The sequence below is a fragment of the Balaenoptera musculus genome, chromosome 9 (genome assembly GCF_009873245.2).
Source record: "Balaenoptera musculus isolate JJ_BM4_2016_0621 chromosome 9, mBalMus1.pri.v3, whole genome shotgun sequence".
NCBI classification, from domain to species: Eukaryota; Metazoa; Chordata; class Mammalia; order Artiodactyla; family Balaenopteridae; genus Balaenoptera; species Balaenoptera musculus.
Window position 1 is genome coordinate 7,879,753 of NC_045793.1, and position 21,078 is coordinate 7,900,830.

Sequence of the window (21,078 nt, forward strand, 5' to 3'; positions counted from 1 at the left end):
TTCTGAAATCAGGCATCCCCAAAGACTGCTTATGGAGTGTGAATTAGTGCAAACTGAAAAAAGAAAATTATCAAGAGCCTCATAAATGATCTTATTCCACAGAGAGTTCTCAAAGGACTAATAAAAACATCTGAAAAGCCATTCACCCTTGTTAGTAATCAATAAAATGCAAATTAAAGCAAATTAGATTAATATTCAGATAACACTTTCCATCTCTTAATTTGGCAATGGAAAAATGCTGATGCTTGGAGCTGATGACAGTGTGAGGAGGGTAACTTGGTAAAATCTCTGGCAGGACCCCTTTGGCAATGTGAATGAAATACACCTGCCAGTTGACGGAGAATCCCACTTCTAGGAATTTATCATAAAGCAATGATGGATAAACAGAAGAACCTATTTATGTGTGTTCTTTGCAGCAATATTTTCATAGGGAAAATTCAGATCTACTATCTAAATGTCCACTAACAGAGGTAAAGTAAAATAGTAAAACAGATAGTAAGTTTGGCTATAGCCATATACTGGCATATCATGCAGCCATTAAAATGATGGAAATTATTTAGTAAAGTAAAATATAATTGTTCTATTGTTAAGTGAAAAAACACTGGTTGAGAAAGAGTACGTATGATTTGATTTGGGGAGGTTCCCAAGACCAACCTCAGGTTCAATAATTCCCTAGAAGGACTCACAGAACTCAGCAGAGCTGTTATGCTCATGGTTACAGTTTATAACAGGGGAAGGACAGAGATTGAAATCAGTAATGGGAGAGGGCTCACAGCACAGTGCCCAGGGGAGACCGGCTGAAAGCTTCTAGCTGCCCCCTCCCAGTGGAGCTGGGAGGAGAGTGCATATTTCTCCCAGCCACAATGTGTGATATTAAATATGGAATATTGCCAACCAGGGAAGTTCACCTGAGCTTTGGTGTCTAGAGTTTTTACTGGGGCTGGCTGGTCACACAGACATGCCTGACCACCCCTATGGCTGACCTTAGTCTCTAGCTCCTTCAAAGGTCAAGCCGATACCAAGTGACCCAAAGCCCCCACCCATGAATCTCATTGTTAGAACAGACTATCTGGCCCAAGGCTCGCAGGTCAAAAAAGGCACTCATCAGTCAGGATATTCCAAGAGCTTAGAAGTTACCTCCCAAGAACTCAACACAAAGGACCAAACCTATCTTTGGTCAAGGTTAATCCTTCCCTGCACAGGCCAGCCCCTGGCCCTTTTCCAAACATGACCATGTGTGTCCAAGCGTCTCCATTTCGTAGAGTGTTTATATAACAGACACAGCAACAGCATCCGTACGAATATGCCTAATATTTGGAGAAGCCACTGTGGTGTAGGAAAAGATTTAAATAAACAACTAATCCATTCTATAAAGCCATTACAGACACTTTTATAATTTTGTATTAATTTGATTCCTCAATTTCTCCCTTCATCTACAGCTAATTGTACCTTATGATAAACTGTGCAGAACTATTGAGCATAGAAATTAGCTGATGGCTCACAAAATCCAGTTCTTCCTCAGGTCAGTAATTCTCCATCAGTATTGCATCCCAAGGAGGTTTTAACTCAGGTTTCCAATATATTTGATTATCATTATTAGTATTATCATAAAACTTATCTACCTAAGGTAGTTGAATCTCAGCAACAATGCCAGTGTTATACCAGATCACGCATATGATGGTCATGGCACAATTCAACTTCATGACAGAACGAATACAGGGGTGTTTGCTATGCCTTCCCAACAGAACTGGCCCTTGTGCATTGTTATGGGCTGAATTGTGTCCCCTAGAAAGATATGTTGAAGTTCTAACTCCTGGTACTTGTGAACATGACCTGATTTGGAAATAGGGTCATTGTGCATGAATTAGGTAAGATGAAGTCATACTGGGGTAGAGAGGCCCCTAATCCAATATGACCGATGTCCTTATAAGAAGAGAGGAGACACGCTCAGAGAAGAGGGCCACGTGAAGACCAGTGTGAAGACAGAGGCAGAGATTAGAGTGATGCAGCTGCAAGTCAAGGACAGCCTGGGACCACCAGAAGCTTGAAGAGGAAGGCAGCTTCTTCCCTAGAGCCTTTAGAGAGAGGGCGTGGCCCTGCCAACACTTTAGTTTCAAACTTCTCGCCTCCAGAACTGTGAGAGAATACATTCCTGTTGTTTAAAGACATCCAGGTTTGTAGTAATTTGTTGAGGCAGCTGTAGGAAACTAACACACCCATTTGTCAGATATTATTATAGAGGCATCATTATGACAGGCCAGGGTTCAGTTATTTCCAGGTTCCAGGTCAGCTGGGGACACAGCCAGGCACCCTGTCTCAGCTCGCAGGCTTGTACTCAGACTGGTTTCCATTGTGCGCTGGTATGTAGCAGGGCCCACCTCCCTCCTGTGGTGAGGACGTGGGTGGTATTCAGAATAGTTCTGATGCCTGCCAACTGTGTTAAAGAATACATCTTATTCTGATCTGTTCTTGGGGGGAGGGCAGTCATAGTGCGTTGATGTAAATTACCAGAGGATTTCCGTGGGTTTGGAGGTCCACAGGAGTCCCACGGATGTGCCCTTGATTCTCAGCGTCTAGAATGGAGGGTCACTGCCCCATGGCTACTTCAGCCTCCGTCGGAAGTAAAATAGTCAAGAGACCTCGCTGGGGAACAAGCCCTTTCCCAGCACTGGGATCTCACAGTATCGCACATTATTTGTTGAGTTTAGCCCACTCACTTCACCAAAGCTTCCTTATCTTTCATGCTGGCCTTCATCACTTGCCTTCCTCCTGGAAGTGAATTCCCTTGAATCTGCTTATTCTAGTGAATACATTTTTTCCCACTGACTGCCGCTCCTCATTATAAGTGAGTTCAGCTTGTCCCACAGGGCCTAGACCGGCATCCGTCTCTCCAAAAGCCCCTTTTTTGTCTTGTGGGCTGTGTTTAATCCACCGTGCATGTGGTCACCCTTGTGTACTAATGACCTGAGTGCAGTTAGAATAGACGTTTTGACCCCAAATATTGGGTCCCCCATTCTAGGGTAAGATGAGTGGTGGTCCCACCTAGATGCAATTTAGTCTGATGCCGTAGAGTCTCCCATAGCCTTTCTCTTCTCAGGGTGGGGCCGTTCCCCAGGGGAATTCATACCCACCATGTGATGCTTACTGCTTCAACCCCATCAGAAATCCATTGTCTTTTCCTATTCTGTTGGATAGCTTTCTACCCAGAAAACAAGGGTGAAATGTACACAGGCTCGGCACACTGTGTCATGTCAGGTATGCAGCTGCTATGTTATAACCAGGGATCTTTCTAAGCATTTAATCATCCAGATTTACAGTCACACAGCTATCACTTGGCTGAGGGTTGTACACTGCATCGTCCGATGGCCATGTGGGGAGTAGTTCTTGGAAATTCCTTTCCAAGTGATGTCCTCTGTAGTAGACGCAGGGCTAGTCTTGGCCCCGGATCAGTATTCAAGGAAGAGCGAGCGCTCACGTGCGTGAGGCTGGGTGAGTGCGGGTGGACACATGGTGGGGACTTCCCATGGGCCCTGAAGTTATGGTTCATGCACATGAAGGAGGGAGGTGGAGAGAAGGCACAGGACTGCAACGGTCAGGCTAAAACTTCTCTGTGCGACTGTGATGCAACCCGGTCCCCCTCCCTGGGGGTGGTGAGTGCAGGGCTTGAAGACCTGAGCCCTTGGCAAATGCCCTCTCCCAAGGGCCTGAATCAAAATGGTTACCCTAAAGGTGGTAAAGACAGGAAATAGGACTAAATTTTAAAATGTTTGAACTATTTTGTGGAGGGCAGTGGCCCCAAAGTGTAGCTGTGATATCCCTGTGACATCCCGCCCCACCTTTGCAGAGTTGACGTCATAGATGACAGTTGGTTTTGTTACGGGGACTCGTCCCGTGGAGCTTCTTCTAGTGATTATGTTTGGACGCGGCCAGCGCAGCAATCCATATACTTCCAGGTGATCTTGTCAAATGACCCAGTGTCTGCTATTCGTTCCTTCTCCTCAGTTGTCCCTGAAAACAGCTGTCTTCTTGAGAAGAATAAATATTTCCCCCCAAATCAATCACATAATACAGTACAGGTGTCAAGGCAAGTCATTTTGATTCAGAATAAATTCAGCTAGCTGCTTTACTCTATTTGCTGGTTTCATGTTAAGATGATTCACATTAAGTCATTTTTCTTTCCCATGTGTCCCGGACTTGTATTTTATAACACCAGCCGGGGACACCAATTAAACTTTAGAGTTCACTTCTGCAGTGCTTAAGCTGAGATTTGTAATGACATGTCTGGCAGTACTCAGTATATCTCCTACACTTGTAATGATTTAAAGGGAACACCATGGTTACTGCTTGGAATCAAAGCGAATGAACTCTGTAAATTTAATTTAGAGGAGTTATAGCATGATCACCCAGAAATATATTACAGAATCTTCTTGTATTTTTGACAAAGCCCCGGGTGTGCTTCTAGCAAGATCTGTGATTTAACCAGGAATGTTTTCTTTACAGTGAGTACAGAATAGGGACACTTGCCCATTGGCCCAGCTTCAGAACTAGCACTTGACCAGCAGAAGTGCTGTTCTGGTTCTGCTCGACACGAGTACAGACCTTATTCCGTCCAAGAAGGAGAAGTCAGGCTGGGGGCGGAGCCATCCACAGGTGGGTCCAGGTTGGGTGCCTTCTCCGAAAGCACACGCGGAGCAGCGAGGCGGCATCTTCCGTTCACATCCTTGCAAAGGGGTTGGTTGGTGTCTGTCCATCTGCAGAACCGGAGGGCAGACCCTTTATCCCTGAGTTGCCTTCAGTTCCGCAATACAAGGAACGTAATTGCATTTAAAAGAACAGAAATGCTCTGCTGTCACTCCTTTCACATTGCCTTTGTTCATCCACTAATATTTATTGATTGATTGAATTAGCGGTTATGTTTCCTGACATCCATTCATGCGTCAGCCCTTTGCAGTCGAGATTTAACTGTGCTGCCCTGCGACGGGATGTTAGCCCTCCCGGCCCCTCTCTCTCTCCCGCCAAGCTCCACGGGGCTGAGAGTCAAGCCGATGATAATCCACAGAATGAGGTTTTTAAATCATCATTCTTCCATGCAAGGTGTCTCTTGTTTTGTTTTGTTTTACTTTATTTTCACCCCAGCCTCACTCCCATTTCCTTCATTACCATTCCACAGGTAATGACTATCATATTTTGCTTTTTTTTTTAAATTTTTATTTATGTTATTTATTTATTTATTTATTTGGCTGTGTTGGGTCTTCGTTTCTGTGCGAGGGCTTTCTCTAGTTGCGGCAAGCGGGGGCCACTCTTCATCGCGGTGTGCGGGCCTCTCACTATCGCGGCCTCTCTTGTTGCAGAGCACAGGCTCCAGACACCCAGGCTCAGTAGTTGTGGCTCACGGGCCCAGTTGCTCCGTGGCACGTGGGATCTTCCCAGAGCAGGGCTTGAACCCGTGTCTCCTGCATTGGCAGGCAGATTCTCAACCACTGCGCCACCAGGGAAGCCCCTATCATATTTTGCTTTGCATGTAACATATATTTTATACAAGGATGTAAGTACATATGCATATCCTTAATTATTCATGGATCCTTGCAAAAGTTTTGTTGCTCTGTATGCAGGTTTTTAATGTTAATAAATTCCATTGCTTTATGAATCTAATTTTGTTTCTTACCTTTTCACTCTGTACTATATTTTTACGATATACGATTTAAGATCGCTGTGTATGTATCTAGTTGGTGACTTCTCATGGCTATACAGCATTCTGAGTGCGTTCCACCTTGTTTTAAATAACGACTTGACAGATACTTCAGACGCTGACAACTCCTGGCTACTACAAACACTTCAAGAGTTCACTCCTGGCTTCAAAGTTTCCTCCTAGTCCTGCTGTACTAGATCTTAGGGAGTAAGCTCTTATTTAGCCTTTTTATATCTTTCACGACTTAAAAGCTTGCCCTTATGTTCCATTTTAGCTATTGCCTTCCTAGACCTAAGAATTTCATCTTCCAACTTTCCAACAAAATAAGTTCATTTTCATCATCTTGGCCTTTTTCATCTCTGCCACATCTTAATTTACATTTTATAACTTGAATTTCTATATTTAGAAGAGATGACTAACTTTCTCATGCTTTGGTTCCAGGGACTTAAAAAAAATGTCCGCTTCATTCCTTTGGTGAAGACTTCGCATATGTGTTTATTTATCTGTGCCAAGAGATTTTACTCACCTTGTACCCAGAGGATGAATTAAGACAAATGGAAAGATAATGGAAATGCAGGGGGAAAAAACAAAAACAAAAGCCAACCTTGCATTCTCTTCCTGGCAAACTGCTTTGAGCTGCGGTCCTTTGCAGGCATGTTGGCGTGTTTGTGGGAGGGGAATGGTTGCTGGTAGAAAGGAATCTTCCAGGGCAGGGATTATTTAGCCCAGGTGTCTCTGAATTCATGGACTTCAGAGTGACCAAGGCAAGATGTGCATATGTTAATGATGACTCATATAATACTCGCTCTCAAGAGTTAGCTTTCAAACACAGGTTCTTTGGGGAGGACATAAACTCTTTTTCAAAAAATAGTAACACAATTGTTTCCTCTTTTCTGTCTTCTGCTAAGTCCATCAGGCCATGTCATCACCAACAAAGAGTAAAATTGGATGTTTTCTTCAATGTACCTCTCCCCACGCTGTTCTCCCTCCTACCCTTCTCTGCTTCCCTACTCCCCATTCATTGAAAAGATATTGCCTTCTGCAAAATAAAATCGCTGTCTTCCTGGAGCTTGCTGATCTTGGTGTCCACATGGCTGAGGGCAGGGAGACTGGGGAAGGGAGGAAGCATGTGGTGCTCAGATGCTTTTGCTGCCGACGGTAAATCCTGAATTGGCTGGCTCACCCTTTTAAAATTAATGTCATGAACTTTTACAAGCGCTGATTTTCTTTTCTCGGGGGACTTTCTGACATTCTCCCCACACCTGCTGGATCACACTTGCAAATCCCAACAAAGAACCTCAGGGCACAACACCTTCTAAATAGACTTCAGAGTTATTTCTATTGATCGCCCTTGGGAATCGCTGAAGCACAGAGAGGTTGGGCTTTTAACTGGAATTCACACTTATTTGGTGTACATTTCAATGCTTCACTGAAAGCTGATTAGCAGGAAATGGCTTCCCAGTGGTAACTGAAGACTAGAAAATGGGACTAAGAACTAAGAACTGCAGCCCTTAATGTACAGGAGTGCATTTAGAAAGATCTGTGTCTCCAGACACGTTGTAAATTCCTGTTACCTAGTTCACTGGCCTAGATCTATTTGTCCATGACCCAGCATTACTCCCTCATCCCAAATTGGGCTCAGAATATACTCTGGACATCATGGAGCTCCAACCATAATTCACCAAGCTGTGTGTAAACTAATCCAAAACCTGAAGCCAGTATCCATTAAGCCACTTTAAGAAAAATGGGGTGCAGGGAGGAACTTGCGGCAAATGGAGGTTAACGATGGATGCATCCACACGGGACCTGTCTTTGTGGAGCGAGCAGTTCACCACAGCTTTTGGAAAGATTATATTCCAAAGAGATGTGTACTTCAGTGCCTGAAACTTTCTTTGCTGAAGGTTGAAAATAGCTTCTAAGAGAATCAGGTGGAACAAAACACAAAGAATCGCTTTTAGGATAATTAAAACTATTTTGGACTCTTTTATTTATCAATCCGGTTTCTAATATAATTTTAGTTAAATGAAAGACATTCACAAAGAATAGTAGGCACACATACATGATTTCCTTCTTTCATTCTAGTTTACATGCTGTTGCTTTTAGAGAGCAAAATTTCGTGTTATTTCACAGGGATGGAAGCCTAATTGGCTTTACAGAAAGAATATTAGCCCAGCTTTTCACAACCCTAACCTCTGCAGTTCACCATGCTCACTGAAAAAAAAAAAAACAAAAAGAAACCTGACAAAACAAAAAGAATCAGTAACATTGAGAACTGTTTCTTGGCCTACCAGATGGGAGGAATCTCCATGTTTCCATAACCATCTCAGAGCCCAGCAGTTGCTGGAAAAATATTGAGACTCGGAAAGCGGTGCAGCCCCTATAAGTAGACCTGCTCTTAAAGCACATTTTCATCTGGAAAATAAACTCGTAAGTGCCTGCTGGGTATTAATACCCATGTGCCCAGGTATCTTTATTACCTTTTGCTAGTCTTTGCTCCATGGGAGATAACCAACTTTTCAACACGGTTTCCCTGTTTCATTGAGTTTCACGAACCACTTGCATCCAAAAAATACTGCTGTGAAATAAATTTAAAGTTTCCAACAACATCATGCAGGGTGTGTGTAGTGTAGGCACAGGGCCACTGGGCTACGTGAAACAGTCACATTTGCTTTTCAATGTTGTCTTATTTATAATCATACTGGGGCATGTGTAAGCAACAAGTCACACCCAGGTGGGAACTTAGGGTTTTATACATGTGGTGTTTTGATTTCTCTGGCCTTTGGCTGTGTTGCATCTCCCAGTGTTGACGGATTAGCTCCCTGGCAGTCTACCTGACTTATAATCTAGTAATTGTACACCAATGCTTCATGTCTCTACACTCCTGGACATGGATGTGTGGTTTCTTTTGATGTGACTTACAACCACGAGCTGGAAAGTAAGTCTCCCCATAGATCCATTGACTTTGGCCTTTATATTTGGGTTTCAAAGTATCCACAGCCAAGAATCCACAGCACCTCACCGTTGTCTCATTAAGTGGATAAAACGGCTCTGTCTTACACATGAGGCAAAAAGGAACAGAGGTTCAGCGAGCTGGCCAAGGTTACAGAGCACCTCAGGGAGAGAAAAAGGGTTGACTCTAGGGATCAACTCTCACCAAAACATCATTTTAAAAACAGCACCTATTGGGTTTTACCCCAGATCAGTAAGAAACACTGTTTGCTTCTCATCTATTTCAGGATGAGGTGGTACTACTGGGACTAGCAATTTAGACCTATTTTTGGCTGGCTCATCAGAATTCAATTTAATAACTGTTGCCTTTCTTTTTGAAAACTGCTTGGCAGGATGGTGAAAAGGGAAAAAAAAATATATTAAGAGGTTCCAATCAGGTGCTAATCGTTTGGAGGTGTGAGACAGCAAGGGACCATGAAAACATTTACACCCTAAGAGAAAGGACAGGGTGAAAAAGAACGTGTGGAAGAGTAGAAAAGTACAGATCCTGTTATAGGAGGAACTAATAGTCTCATCCTGACGCTACACGGACACTGCATTTTCCTAGTGGGAGCTGTTAGCTTTTCCTTCAGAGCTTCCTATGGCTTGTGTCTTTGTGCCCAGCTCTCAGCGCCATCTGGTGGCTGGTTCGCAGATGTTCAACAACAACATTGAGATCTCCTCTCGGGCTCACGCCAACTCTTTTTCCTGTGCCTCTGAAATCCTGCTCCTCTTAGTAAAGGATGCTTATTTGTCAAACACAGGGCAACAGGAAATTTTCCAATAAAGCCTCTCAAACTCTTATCCCCAGATCGTCAATAAAAACTCCCACACAACAGGTCTCTCTCTCTCACCTTTTTTTTTTTCTTTTCTGTTTTGAGCAGTTGTTTGAAAGCCACAAGGGAAATGTTGTCTTATATACTATGAAGGGCCAGAGAAGAACTTAAGAATATAACCTCTTACCTCCTGAGCTAGCATCCTTGAGCTCAAGGGAGTACATTGAGAGCGTAGATGGGGACTGATTTTGCATTCATTTGAAGACCCCAATCCTAGCAACTCAAAACAGAGATGCTTGCTTTATACACGGAGGATGTTTCCTGCACAAACAACCCGAAATCAACCGTCAGCTTCTCCTGCAACTTGAAAACAACCTCTTATTTAAAGAAAACTTTTTGGTTTTGTTCTGATTCTTTTATTATTTAAAGAGACTACCACTAGCCTCTTTGTGCTTGATTGGTAAGGTATTGGGTTATAAGACACCAGGCTTTTGCAGGATATGATTGACAAAGCAGGACTGGGCCCTGAGCTTGGGTCATAATGTCATGGCTGCCTGGGGAGCTGGAAAAAAGAGCTGTCTTCTTTTCTGCACATAAACAAAATTATTTAGCATTTAAGAAGGTACTGTATGTGGCCTTCACAAATAAATTTAGGAACTTGGGTGAAGATTGCAGTCCCAAAGAGAAGATTTCCAGCACGCATTTGGCCCTTTACTTCATTACTTAATACCTCATCCACTTTTTCTGTGTCCTGTCCGTTGGCTGGGCTGTAACCCCCTTCAGGGCAGAGGCCGTGTCATGCGTCTGTAAATCTCAAACGATGCTGAGGTGGGAGAAACACTCATCCCTGCAGTCGTCCCGGTGCCCTACGTTTGAAAATCTGGGGAGAAGTGTTAAGGTTTTATTTTTCACTTTTTGTGGCAGGAAAAAGAAAAGAAGACAGAGAAGAGAAAGGGTGAGAACATTTTAGTATAAGGGGCTATGTTTGTTTGTTTTAATTTCTTAATCATTTTGGAAAGAAAGGGAAAGTGCTCAGACAATGTATAAAGAATAAAGCTCTCATGGCAAATGCAATAAATAATAAATTTCCATCTGGTGCTATTTGTTAAGTGCAAAAGTAATACCTATCAAATATGTATTAAGAAATCAGAAACATTTTTAAACATAATGTTTAAAATTTGCTCTTTCATTTTGAAAATATATAAAAGAATCACCATTCTTTCATTTTGAAAATATATAAAAGAATCCTTAATGGTAGTCATCTTGGTCAAATAAATAACCTTTATTTTCAATATGTCATTTGTAAATGTTATGTTGTTCTAATATTTGGTCATTAATAAATGCTTTTCATGTTAAATGCATTTTATGGAAGAATGATGAAGACCTTTTTAAATAAAGGGTGGTTATGACAGTGCCCGAGGTCAGCAACTGTAAAAGGGCACTAGGATTCTCTTTTGTTTTATGACCTTGACTTGAATGTGAATTAACTGGTCCACTGTCTCCTTTGGAATGTGTCAGGCACTGGTGCCATGTGCAGCTCTGGATAACATTTTCCATCACTCAAGAAACTGAGGTCCTCCAATAAGTCAGGCATCCCGAGTGCCCTGAATATATAACCCAAATGAACTAGAATTTCCATTTTCTCTAGGCAGGCCATCAGAACAATAGCATCAGTACCTTTTTAACCTCATCTTACCTCCTTCCAGGGGGAGAAAGAAAAAAGGGATATTTAATTCCTCAAAATGTTGGAGTCTAAAAAAAATTTTGATGTACTTATTAAGTATAACAGCCTGAACTATAAGAATCATAAATGGTAGTCATTCTAGAAATAACTTTTGTGTAATCTTCTTTTAAAATAAATAAATGAAATTATTTTTTGGATGCTCCAGTAGGAGCACTGTCCCACTTGCCTACACACACAGTCGATTATTTTTAAATAAATAGTTACTTGCTGGAATTAGTTGATCAAGGTTCCTGATTAAACTGAGGTCTGGTTGACCAGACATGTCCATTCTCTGAGAAGCAATAATCAGTTACCAGGTTGTGATGAACCTGAGCTTCAAATGTATCTGCCAAAGAAGGTCCCTGAATCACGGCAGTGTGTCTATTTACGATGGAACAATACATGGAAGTAGATGAGTTAAAATATGGCAGGGTTTTCCACATGATTCCAGAGTAACAGCAATAACAATACTAGCAGTCACAACTTGGCTTTATTTTGGTTCATCCATTCAGAGGACACTGTCTGCTAGGATCTTGTCCCGGGGCTTAAAGACTAGAGATTTAAAGCAAAATAAGAAGAGCAACCTAATTTATGCATTTACTAGGAAGTATCCATACTCTTGCTACCAACTATAAAAGAAACAGAGCAGACAAATCTTAACATCTGGCTCTAATTCCCCACTGAGGTGCTTACACACACGTACAATCTAACCCAACATGTTGTAGGTAAAGCAGAGGGAAAATTTTTTGTAACAGCTGGTCACCAGGTATCGTAGCTGATAGTTACAGACGTTGGATAGAGCTAAGACTGCAGACGTGGAACAGTATTATCTTGCAGAAACTGATGAAATATAAAACCAACGATCCCAACAGGAAACTGCTTCCTTGGTTCTGAAAGCTGGTCTCAGTTGTACTGATCATGTTGTCACACAAGAGGGGCCACACCCCCTCTTCCTCCAGCTGTTTCTGGTGGGAACTCTCAGAGAGCTGCACAGACTGAGGTCTCTATGAGAACTGTCAAATCGTAGGTTCTCTCTGCCCCATCTCTCCTTTTCCAATTCACAGGACACCAAAAGAAATATTACGTGAACACGAACTAGTTACTACAATAGCCCGTTAGAGGCTGACTCTATGTAAAAGGAAGAAAATGCTGGAAGCCATGTATACTGTACATCAGCTTTTCTCAAGAAAAAATATCCACATTCTAAGGGCTCTGAAAAATGTAGGAAGCTTGCCCTGTTACCATAGGTTTTTAGAACACCTCTAAACACACAAAAAATAGGACAGATAGTACCTACAAATTTCAACCACTGCTTAAACTCTAAAAGCATTTTTTGTATTATTTTGTTTTGATACAGAAGGGGAAACTCAGCTATAAAGAAATATCAGAAAGTATTTCTTGTGGCCGTCAGTCTCAGGAGTTTTCTGTCGCTTGCCTCCCCCAACTTGTGCTAATATTTTTAGGATGTGCTCAGGAGTATGAAGTAGGGTGCTTCTGTCCCTTGCCCTCCTCCCCAGTCACTCCCCCTGCCCTCATCCCATCACCAAAGAGCCTCCCCTCAAATGAGCCATTCCTTTTTGCTTTCGTCAATGGTCTCTGTGAAGTTGGGGTCATTGCTCATGATGGCGGCGTCCGCGCTCTCTGCTGACTCTGCTCCCTTGGCCTCGTTGGTGTGGTAGGTGCCCTTGTGACGGAACATGTACCGGATAAGGAAGACCAAGGTGCAGAGGATGGTGAAGATCACCACGGCGATGACCCCTGGTGGAGACAGCAGAGGAACTAGAGGTTAACCAAATCCTGTATATCCCGCCAGCACTCTTCCCCTGCTTCACCATCGTTCCCTCAAGTGCTGCCCTCTCCCGTACGAAACACAGAACCCCAAAAGGACAACAATGATGTGGACTAACAACGTTGCTGCCACATCAGTAAACAGAGGATGCTGCAGCCGTCAGCCACTACAGCTGCCCCAGATGGGGAGCCCTGAGGGAACTCAGGATGAGAAAGCACAGGATACTGGCCCCAGAGAGCTGAGGTGCCTATCAAAGGAATGATTTCAGTGAGCCCAGACTCTTGCATCTTCCCATATATAGAAAAGCGCTAAATTCCTTAACTTGAGATGTCTGGTTTTCTTTAATGAATAGTAATCTTTTGATGTTCCGACTACCTGGTCTTTGTTGCAAAAACTCCTCTGTATCCCGGCTCCCCACGTCTCTTCAGAGCAGCCCCTCAGAGTTACCTGAGATGCTGTGTCCTGAGCTTAAGTCCTCAGTTTTGTCCACTGAATAAGACATAATTCTCAACTTTTAGGCTGCACATTTTTTTCAGTCAACAACAACAACAAAAACTAACAGAGCTGAAAGAATTAGACCAAATCACAATTATATTTGGAGATTTCAACATTCTTCTCTTAGTAATGATAGAACAATTAAACAGAAAATCAGTAAGAATTTAGGAGACCTCAAAAACACTATTAACAAACTTGACCTAAGGAAGTAATACCAATCCTATACATATGTTTGGAAATAGAGGAGAAGGATATACCACTCAACTCATTTTATGAGGCCAGCATTATACTAACACTAAAACCAGACAAACACATTATAGGAAAAGAAAATGATGGAGCCATATACCTTCTTAATAAAATTTTAGTATCAAACCCAGCAATAGGTAGAAAATAATATATTATGACAAAGTGGTGTTAATTCTAGGAACGTAAGATTGATTTAATATTAAAAAATTAAGCAATGTAATTTACCACATTAAACAAATAAAGGAGAAAAACCATATGATCATCTTAATAGCTGCACAAAAGCATACGACAAACTTCAATACCCATTCATCATGAAGCCTGTCAGGAAACTATCAAGAGAAAGACACTTTTCAACCCGATAAAGGGCACCTTTGAGAAATCTACAGCTAATATTGTATTGAATAGTGAAAGATTAAACACATTCTCCCTAAGGCAAGACTGTCAGGTCTCAACACCTTTATCCATGATTGTACTGAAAGCCCTAGACAGTGCAATAAAGCAAGAAGAAGAAATAAAAAAGTGTACAGACTGGGAAGAAGAAAGAACACTATTCTCAGGTGATGGGATTGTCTATGAAGAAAATTCTAAGGAATATACAAAAAAAGGTTGCTAGAACTAACAATAAATTTAGCAAAGTGAAATTTGTATTTTTACATATTAGCAAGAAACACTTGGAAATGAAAGTAATAAAATAATGCCATTTATAACAGAACAAATTGAACACAGATGCTCTAGACTGTACACTGAAAATCATAAAACCTTGCTGAGAGAAACTAAAGGAAACCTGAATAAATGGATGAACATACCATATTTCAATGTCAATATTGTTAAGATGTTCATTTATAGATCTAATGCAATCCTAATGAAAATCACAGCAAACTTTTTTTTGGTAGAAATGTATAAGCTGATTCTGAATTTTATATGGCAGTACAAAGGACCCAGAATAGTAAAAATACTTTTGAAAAAAAAAAAGAAATGACTGTAGCAGTTACACTGCTTATTTCAAGACTTACTATAAAGATACAACAATAAAATAAGCATGGTATTGGCCAAAGAAAGACATATAGATCAACAAAATGGAATAGAAAACCCAGAAAAAAGACATACACATATGCAGCCAATTGATTTTTGACAAAAGTGCCATGGAAATTAAATTGGAAAAAAATATAGACTTTTCAAGAAGTGATCTTGGAATAACTAGATATTCATTTGGCAAATAATAACTTTGACTTTTATCTCATACTATATATAGGTGTTAACTCAAAGTGATTATAGACTGAAAAATAAAAATGAAAACTATAAAACTTCTAGGAGAAAACACAGGAGAAGATCTTCACAACCTTGGGGTAGGCAGATTTTTTAGAAAGAATTTAAAAAATCACAAACTATAAAAAGGTTAGAAAAATTGGACTTTATCAAAATTAAAATCTCCTGCTTTTCAAAAAATACCACTAAGAAAATGAAAAGGCAAGTCACAGACTAGGAGAAAATATTCACAATACATATGTCTGAGAAAGGACTTGTATCCAGAATGCAAGAAGAACACTTACAACTCAATAGCAAGAAGTCAAAAAAGTCTAATTAAAAGATGGGAAAGATTTAAACAGACATTTCACAAAAGATTTGCAAGTGGCAATAAGCACATGAAAAGATGCTTGACATTACTAATCAGATAACTACACATTAAAACCACAATGAGTTACCACTATTCATCTACTAGATGGGTACAATTAAAAAGAATGACAATACCAAGTGTTGGTAAGATTGTGAAGCAACTTGATCTCTCAAATATTGCTTACGGGAGTGTAAAATGGTTCAACCATTTTGGAAAACTATATGGGAATTTCTTATAAAGTTAAATATCTTCTTTCTATAACCCAGCAATTGCACTCCTCGGGATTACCAAAGAGAAACAAAAACTTTTGTTCACACAAGACTTGGACAAGAATATTCATAGCAGCTTTATTCAAAATAACCCAAATCTGGAAACAAACCAAACACCTGTCAACAGGTGAGTAGATAAAACAGATTATAATACCTTCATACAATGGAATACAACTTGGCAATAAAAATTAACAGACCACTGGTACATACAGCAATGTGGATAGATCTCAAAAACGTTATGTCAGGACTTCCCTGGTGGTGCAGTGGTTAAGAATCCTCCTGCCAATGCAGGGGACACGGGTTTGAGCCCTGGTCTGGGAAGATCCCACATGCCGTGGAGCAACTAGCCCGTGCGCCACAACTACTAAGCCTGCGCTCTAGAGCCTGCAAGCCACAACTACTGAGCCCACGTGCCTAGAGCCCGTGCTCCACAACAAGAGAAGCCCCTGCAATGAGAAGCCCACGCACCGCAACGAAGAGTAGCCCCCGCTTGCCACAACTAGAGAAAGCCCACACGCAGCAACGAAGACCCAATGCAGCCAAAAATAAATAAATTAATTAAAAAACCAAAAACGTTATGTTGAGTGACAGAAGGCACAACAGATTACATACTATGTGATTCCATTCATATGAAACCCTAAAAGAGGCAAAAGTAATCTATGTGACAAAACCAAGTGGGGAAGAGGGAAGGATGAATTACAAAGAGGGCACAAGAGAACTTTTAGTGGATGGAAATGTTCTGTCTTGATTGTACCTGTGGTTATGGGTACATGTGGCTGTCAAAAGTCACTGACCTGCTACACTTAAATAAGTGCATATTATACTTCAATAAAGTTGATATTAAAAAAACAAAAACAATGAGGATAAGGATTATACCAAAACTTTGAACAATGTGCTTTGACCACCATTTTGAATGTATTCTAATTCCACAGTCACATATATATACAGGTGTTTACTTTCTTCCTGTGGAAAATAAACCTACTGACTAAGCTGAGTTGATTGGCTGAATTTAAAACCCTTGATAAGCTTACAATATTGGCCATACTTAGAGAGGCAGGAAACATTTTTATGAAATAAGGCAGAAGAAGCAGGGAGAAAAGAAGGCAACAGGCAACAGGGTTATCGATACTGATCCAAACACGAGGAACTATATACTAGGAGAGTCGAATTATTCTGCAGGTATTCTGGTGAGAAGAAAAGACTGGAATATTTTAGATACTCTGGCTTATTAATTTTCTTTTTTAAAAAATATTTATTTATTTGTTTATTTATTTATTTATTTTGGCTACACCGGGTCTTAGTTGCAGCATGTTGACTTCTTAGCTGCGGCATGCGGACTCTTAGTTGCGGCATGCAAATTCTTAGTTACAGCATGCATGCGGGGTCTAGTTCCCCAACCAGGGATCGAAGCCCTGCCACCTGTATTGGGAGCATGGAGTCTTACCCACTGGACCACCAGGGAAGTCCCTGCTTATTAATTTTCTGATAATTTTTATTAAGATAACTGAAACCAGACTGGCATAGTCCTTCCTGATTTTGTAGTAAGCTATTATGGACCATTTGGGATGCAAGGGGATGAGAGTGGAAAAGACTGGAGGGCATAAAGAAACGTTCTGGCTGTCGCCATGACTGCCTGCTTGCATGTTCTGATGCTGGCGAGCTCCCCACTATTCTTCTTTTTTTTTTTAATAAGTCAGCATAAAAAGTAGCCAGGTTACATTGACCACGCTTTCTCCACAAGGTGGGTGTACTTCTCAATCTTCAGTCATATTTAAACAGCGAAATGAATTAAGTACAAATCCAGATAACTCCTTTTCCCCCAGACTATGGTTTTATTGAAAATGACTACTCCCCACAGATGAGAAGTTACAGGAAAGCCTGTCCTGTAAGTCACCTACCTCCGATGATGGCCGAGTTTCTGTTGACTCCATTTCTTATAGCCTGGCCTTGTCCTGGGTTATACGGAAAATCAGCACTGGCTGTCGAGGAAGAAATGAAAAGACATATATATCATTTAACCCAGATAATTTTATACCTAGTTTTTCATACAACCCTTCAACAGCCTGTTTTCCCAAATGAGATCTCCTTTTCATCTAAACACATTTTGCTGTTGTTTCCCACAAGAATCACAGCCACTTCAGTGTCTGCTGTTTGCCTTTGTACAAGTCCCAGATGGACAGCATACCTCTTTGGGAGGAGTATTAACAAATCTTAGAACTACCTGAGCTGGCCTGCTTTGTTTCCGCTGACAGACAAGTTATGTATTAGAATACTTTTTCTTAAGTTTGGCTGAAATCTGCTTCCAACCCACTTTTATCCTTTTCATAACTGGTGGCTCTGGATATACTCACCAATGAGCTTTTTACAGCTTACAGCATTAGTTTAAAAAGTAATCATTAAAAAATATTTTTAAAAATTGAAGTATAGCTGATGTACAATATTATATAAGTTATAGGTGTACAATATAGTGATTCACAATTCTTAAAGGTTATACTCCATTTATAGTTATTATAAAATATTGGCTGTATTCCCTGTACTTATTTATTTTATACATAGTGGTTTTACCTCTTGACCCCCTACCCCTATCTTGCCCCTCTCCCCCTCCCTCTCCCCACTGGTAACCACTAGTTTGTTCTCTATATCTGTGAGTCTGCTTCTTTTTTGTTATATTCATTAGTTTGTTGACTTTTTAGATTCCACATGTAAGTGATATCATGCAGTATTTGTCTTTCTCTGTCTGACTTATTTCACTTAGCATAATGCCCTCCAAGTCCATCCACGTTGTTGCAAATGGCAAAATTTCATTCCTTTTTATGGCTGAGTAGTATTCCATTGTATATATATATATGTACCACATCTTCTTAATCCATTCATCTGTTGATGGACACTTAGGTTGCTTCCATATCTTGGCTATTGTAAATTATGCTTCCATAAATATTGAGATTGCTTCCATATCTTGGCAATTGTAAATAATGCTGCCATAAATATTGGGTGCATGTATCTTTTCACATTAGTGTTTTTGTTTTAAAAAGTAATCATTTCTTTAAATGAATTTTACATGGCTCTAGTAAAACATTATACACTTCAGGAATTTGTAAGAGGATAACATATTATAAGTGTTGAGAAGAATATTAACTGCCTAATAAATTTTCTATCTCTCCCTGTTTCAACAAGCCTTTGCAGAATGCCTACCATATGTCAGGCACTATTCTAAGTGCTGGGGATATACAGTAAACAATAAAAAAGATTAAAATTGCTATTAATGAGAACTTTCCATGCCTCATTGAAGAGTTTGGTTTATATAGTCAAAATACTAATCTGAAGCATGGATGTGGTTTTAGTTATGACCCTATTTATAGTGAACTGCCTGAAATTATGGGGCAGCTTCCATGTTGTAACTCACACACTCATAGGACACAGTAAGATTTGGTTATCAATACACATAATTCCCCAACGTCAACCCCCCTTCAAAGACTGAGAGCTGTTTTTCAAGGATAAAGGCTTGCACCTTCACTGCTCCTCTGGGGCACAGTTTCTAGGTCTTTTGACATTGTATTTACCTTTCTCTGGACTCTATTTGGTCTACATCCTTCTAAAAAGTCAAAAGCTTCGTAGCTTGTAACCGGCCTAGTTGGGATTAACACCCAGGTAGGGTTAATTCCAAAGTCAATAATCTTCCCTATCCTGCCTTTCAAGGGCTAGGAAGACACAGACAGGTAAGCTGTAGAGGAAATGCCAGCTTTCAGACAGTTTAGCTTACGTAGGGCCTATGGGAGGAAGAGCCTTTTCTTTGGGGTTCAGGGAGACAGACTTGTTTTGTTTGGACACATTGAATCTGAGGTGCCTAGAGGATGTACGGTGATAACTAATAGACATTTGGGTGAGTGGGTCATATGTCTCATCTCCTTTTGATAAACACAGAAATCTCCTGACCCTTAAATATCAATAATATAAATCTTCAAAATATATTTAGTAACAAAAAAATTACAGTGGCGATTTTGTCATTATTCTGTTGTTTGGTATTCATGATACTACAAAACTGTTTGCTCTTCTGCTTCAGGTAACATGGATGGTGGGACACAGCATAGCTCCTGCTCCAAAGAGAGCTTTGCGTCCTTGGCCACAAAACTGCAGAAAAACACAGGTGCCTAGAGATTGACATCCTCTCTCTGGTTCTCTTGAAGTTATTGATACAAACACTAGTGGAAGGTATGGATGTGACCTGAGATGACCCAAGAAGAATAATAAGAGCTAGAAAAGAACATTAAAAATACCCCAGGATCACCTCTGTTATAAAATCTGAACTCCTTGACATGGGGAGGAAGGCTTCCCTTGAGATGAATTTCTCTCCTGCCTCTTTCCTCATGGAACCACTTTTCCAACTCAACATTCTAGGCACACGGATTCCTGATGCTTGAGGGGGATGTGTCTTTCCTCATCCACATGGCACTCTCTGCCAGGACACCTGGTTTGCCCCTCTTCTCTCTGTCCATTAAATCTTGCCTCTTTCCTGAAACCATCCTCGGCCACCTCAGATGAAGTGTCTGCCCTCCTTTCAATGGCTATCACCTTAATTCTCATCACTCCTTACATGGTATTCATCCTCTTAAAGACAGGGGCCAATCTTAATTATATTTGCAGCCCCAATGACAAATAGTGCAGACAAGTAGCAGAGCTAATTGTATGTTCGTTGACCGGTATAATTAAAATCAGTCCATTAAGATGTGCGTAAACATTTGTATAGCCTCTTCTTACAATAAAGTCCCCCATTCAGGTACAATTTTGAAAGTCAGCTGCCTAAACTCAACTCTACCCTTAAAGCAAGGCAGCATTCTTACTCTTCCCAACAAAGGAAAGGAACATATTGAATACAGAAAAGCTGCTAATGATTCCTGTGTCCACTAGTCTGGTTATTATCAGAAAACAGTCAGTGGAAAACCCCCAGGCCCAGCAGAAGTCCTCACGAAATTCAAGGACAGGGTTCTCTGTTTGCATGAGCATCCCTATTTTCCTGGCTTTGTTTATACCTTGAGCCTGGTTGTCCTAATGCTTGTGAATGCTTACTCCCTGGAGGCAAATCCATTTTATCCTGGCATGCAGACTGATTTGCTACTTGGACAGATATATTTCAAATGATTTCATTGTAACTGTCCTTTCCCCTGGGTACCAACATACTCTTGGAAATGCACATAAAGAAACATGGAGGCCAAGAGACACAGATGAGGCCAAACCACAAACCTCATCCATGACACGTGCTCCATTCTGCTGCTGACCTTTACGCTCCCCCCACCTCACCTCCTCCAAGTTTGCTAGGAGAGCAGAGCCATTTTAGTGGTGCTGGAGTAGCAGGGAACCTATATTTTGGGAAACGTCATGAGTAGGTCCAAAATAGACTTTATTTTTTATGTATGTATGTATGTATGTATGTATGTATGTATGTATGTACGCATGGCTGTGTTGGGTCTTCGTTGCTGCGTGCCAGCTTTCT

At 40.9% G+C, this 21,078-nt stretch overlaps 1 protein-coding gene across 2 annotated transcripts in view; it reads right to left on the bottom strand.

Moving 5' to 3' along the window:
- Positions 1–7,652: 7,652 nt before the first annotated feature.
- The window catches only part of CNTNAP2 (contactin associated protein 2), a 2,064,798-nt gene continuing 2,051,372 nt past the window's right edge, over positions 7,653–21,078 (bottom strand). For both annotated transcript variants that reach the window (XM_036864011.1, XM_036864010.1), the window contains exons 24-25: positions 17,489–17,569; positions 7,653–12,934 (exon numbers count right to left, since the gene is read on the bottom strand). In XM_036864011.1, the coding sequence (XP_036719906.1) occupies positions 12,735–12,934; positions 17,489–17,569 (281 nt within the window). In that variant the 3' untranslated portion in view covers positions 7,653–12,734. The remainder of the gene's footprint in view (positions 12,935–17,488; positions 17,570–21,078) is intronic.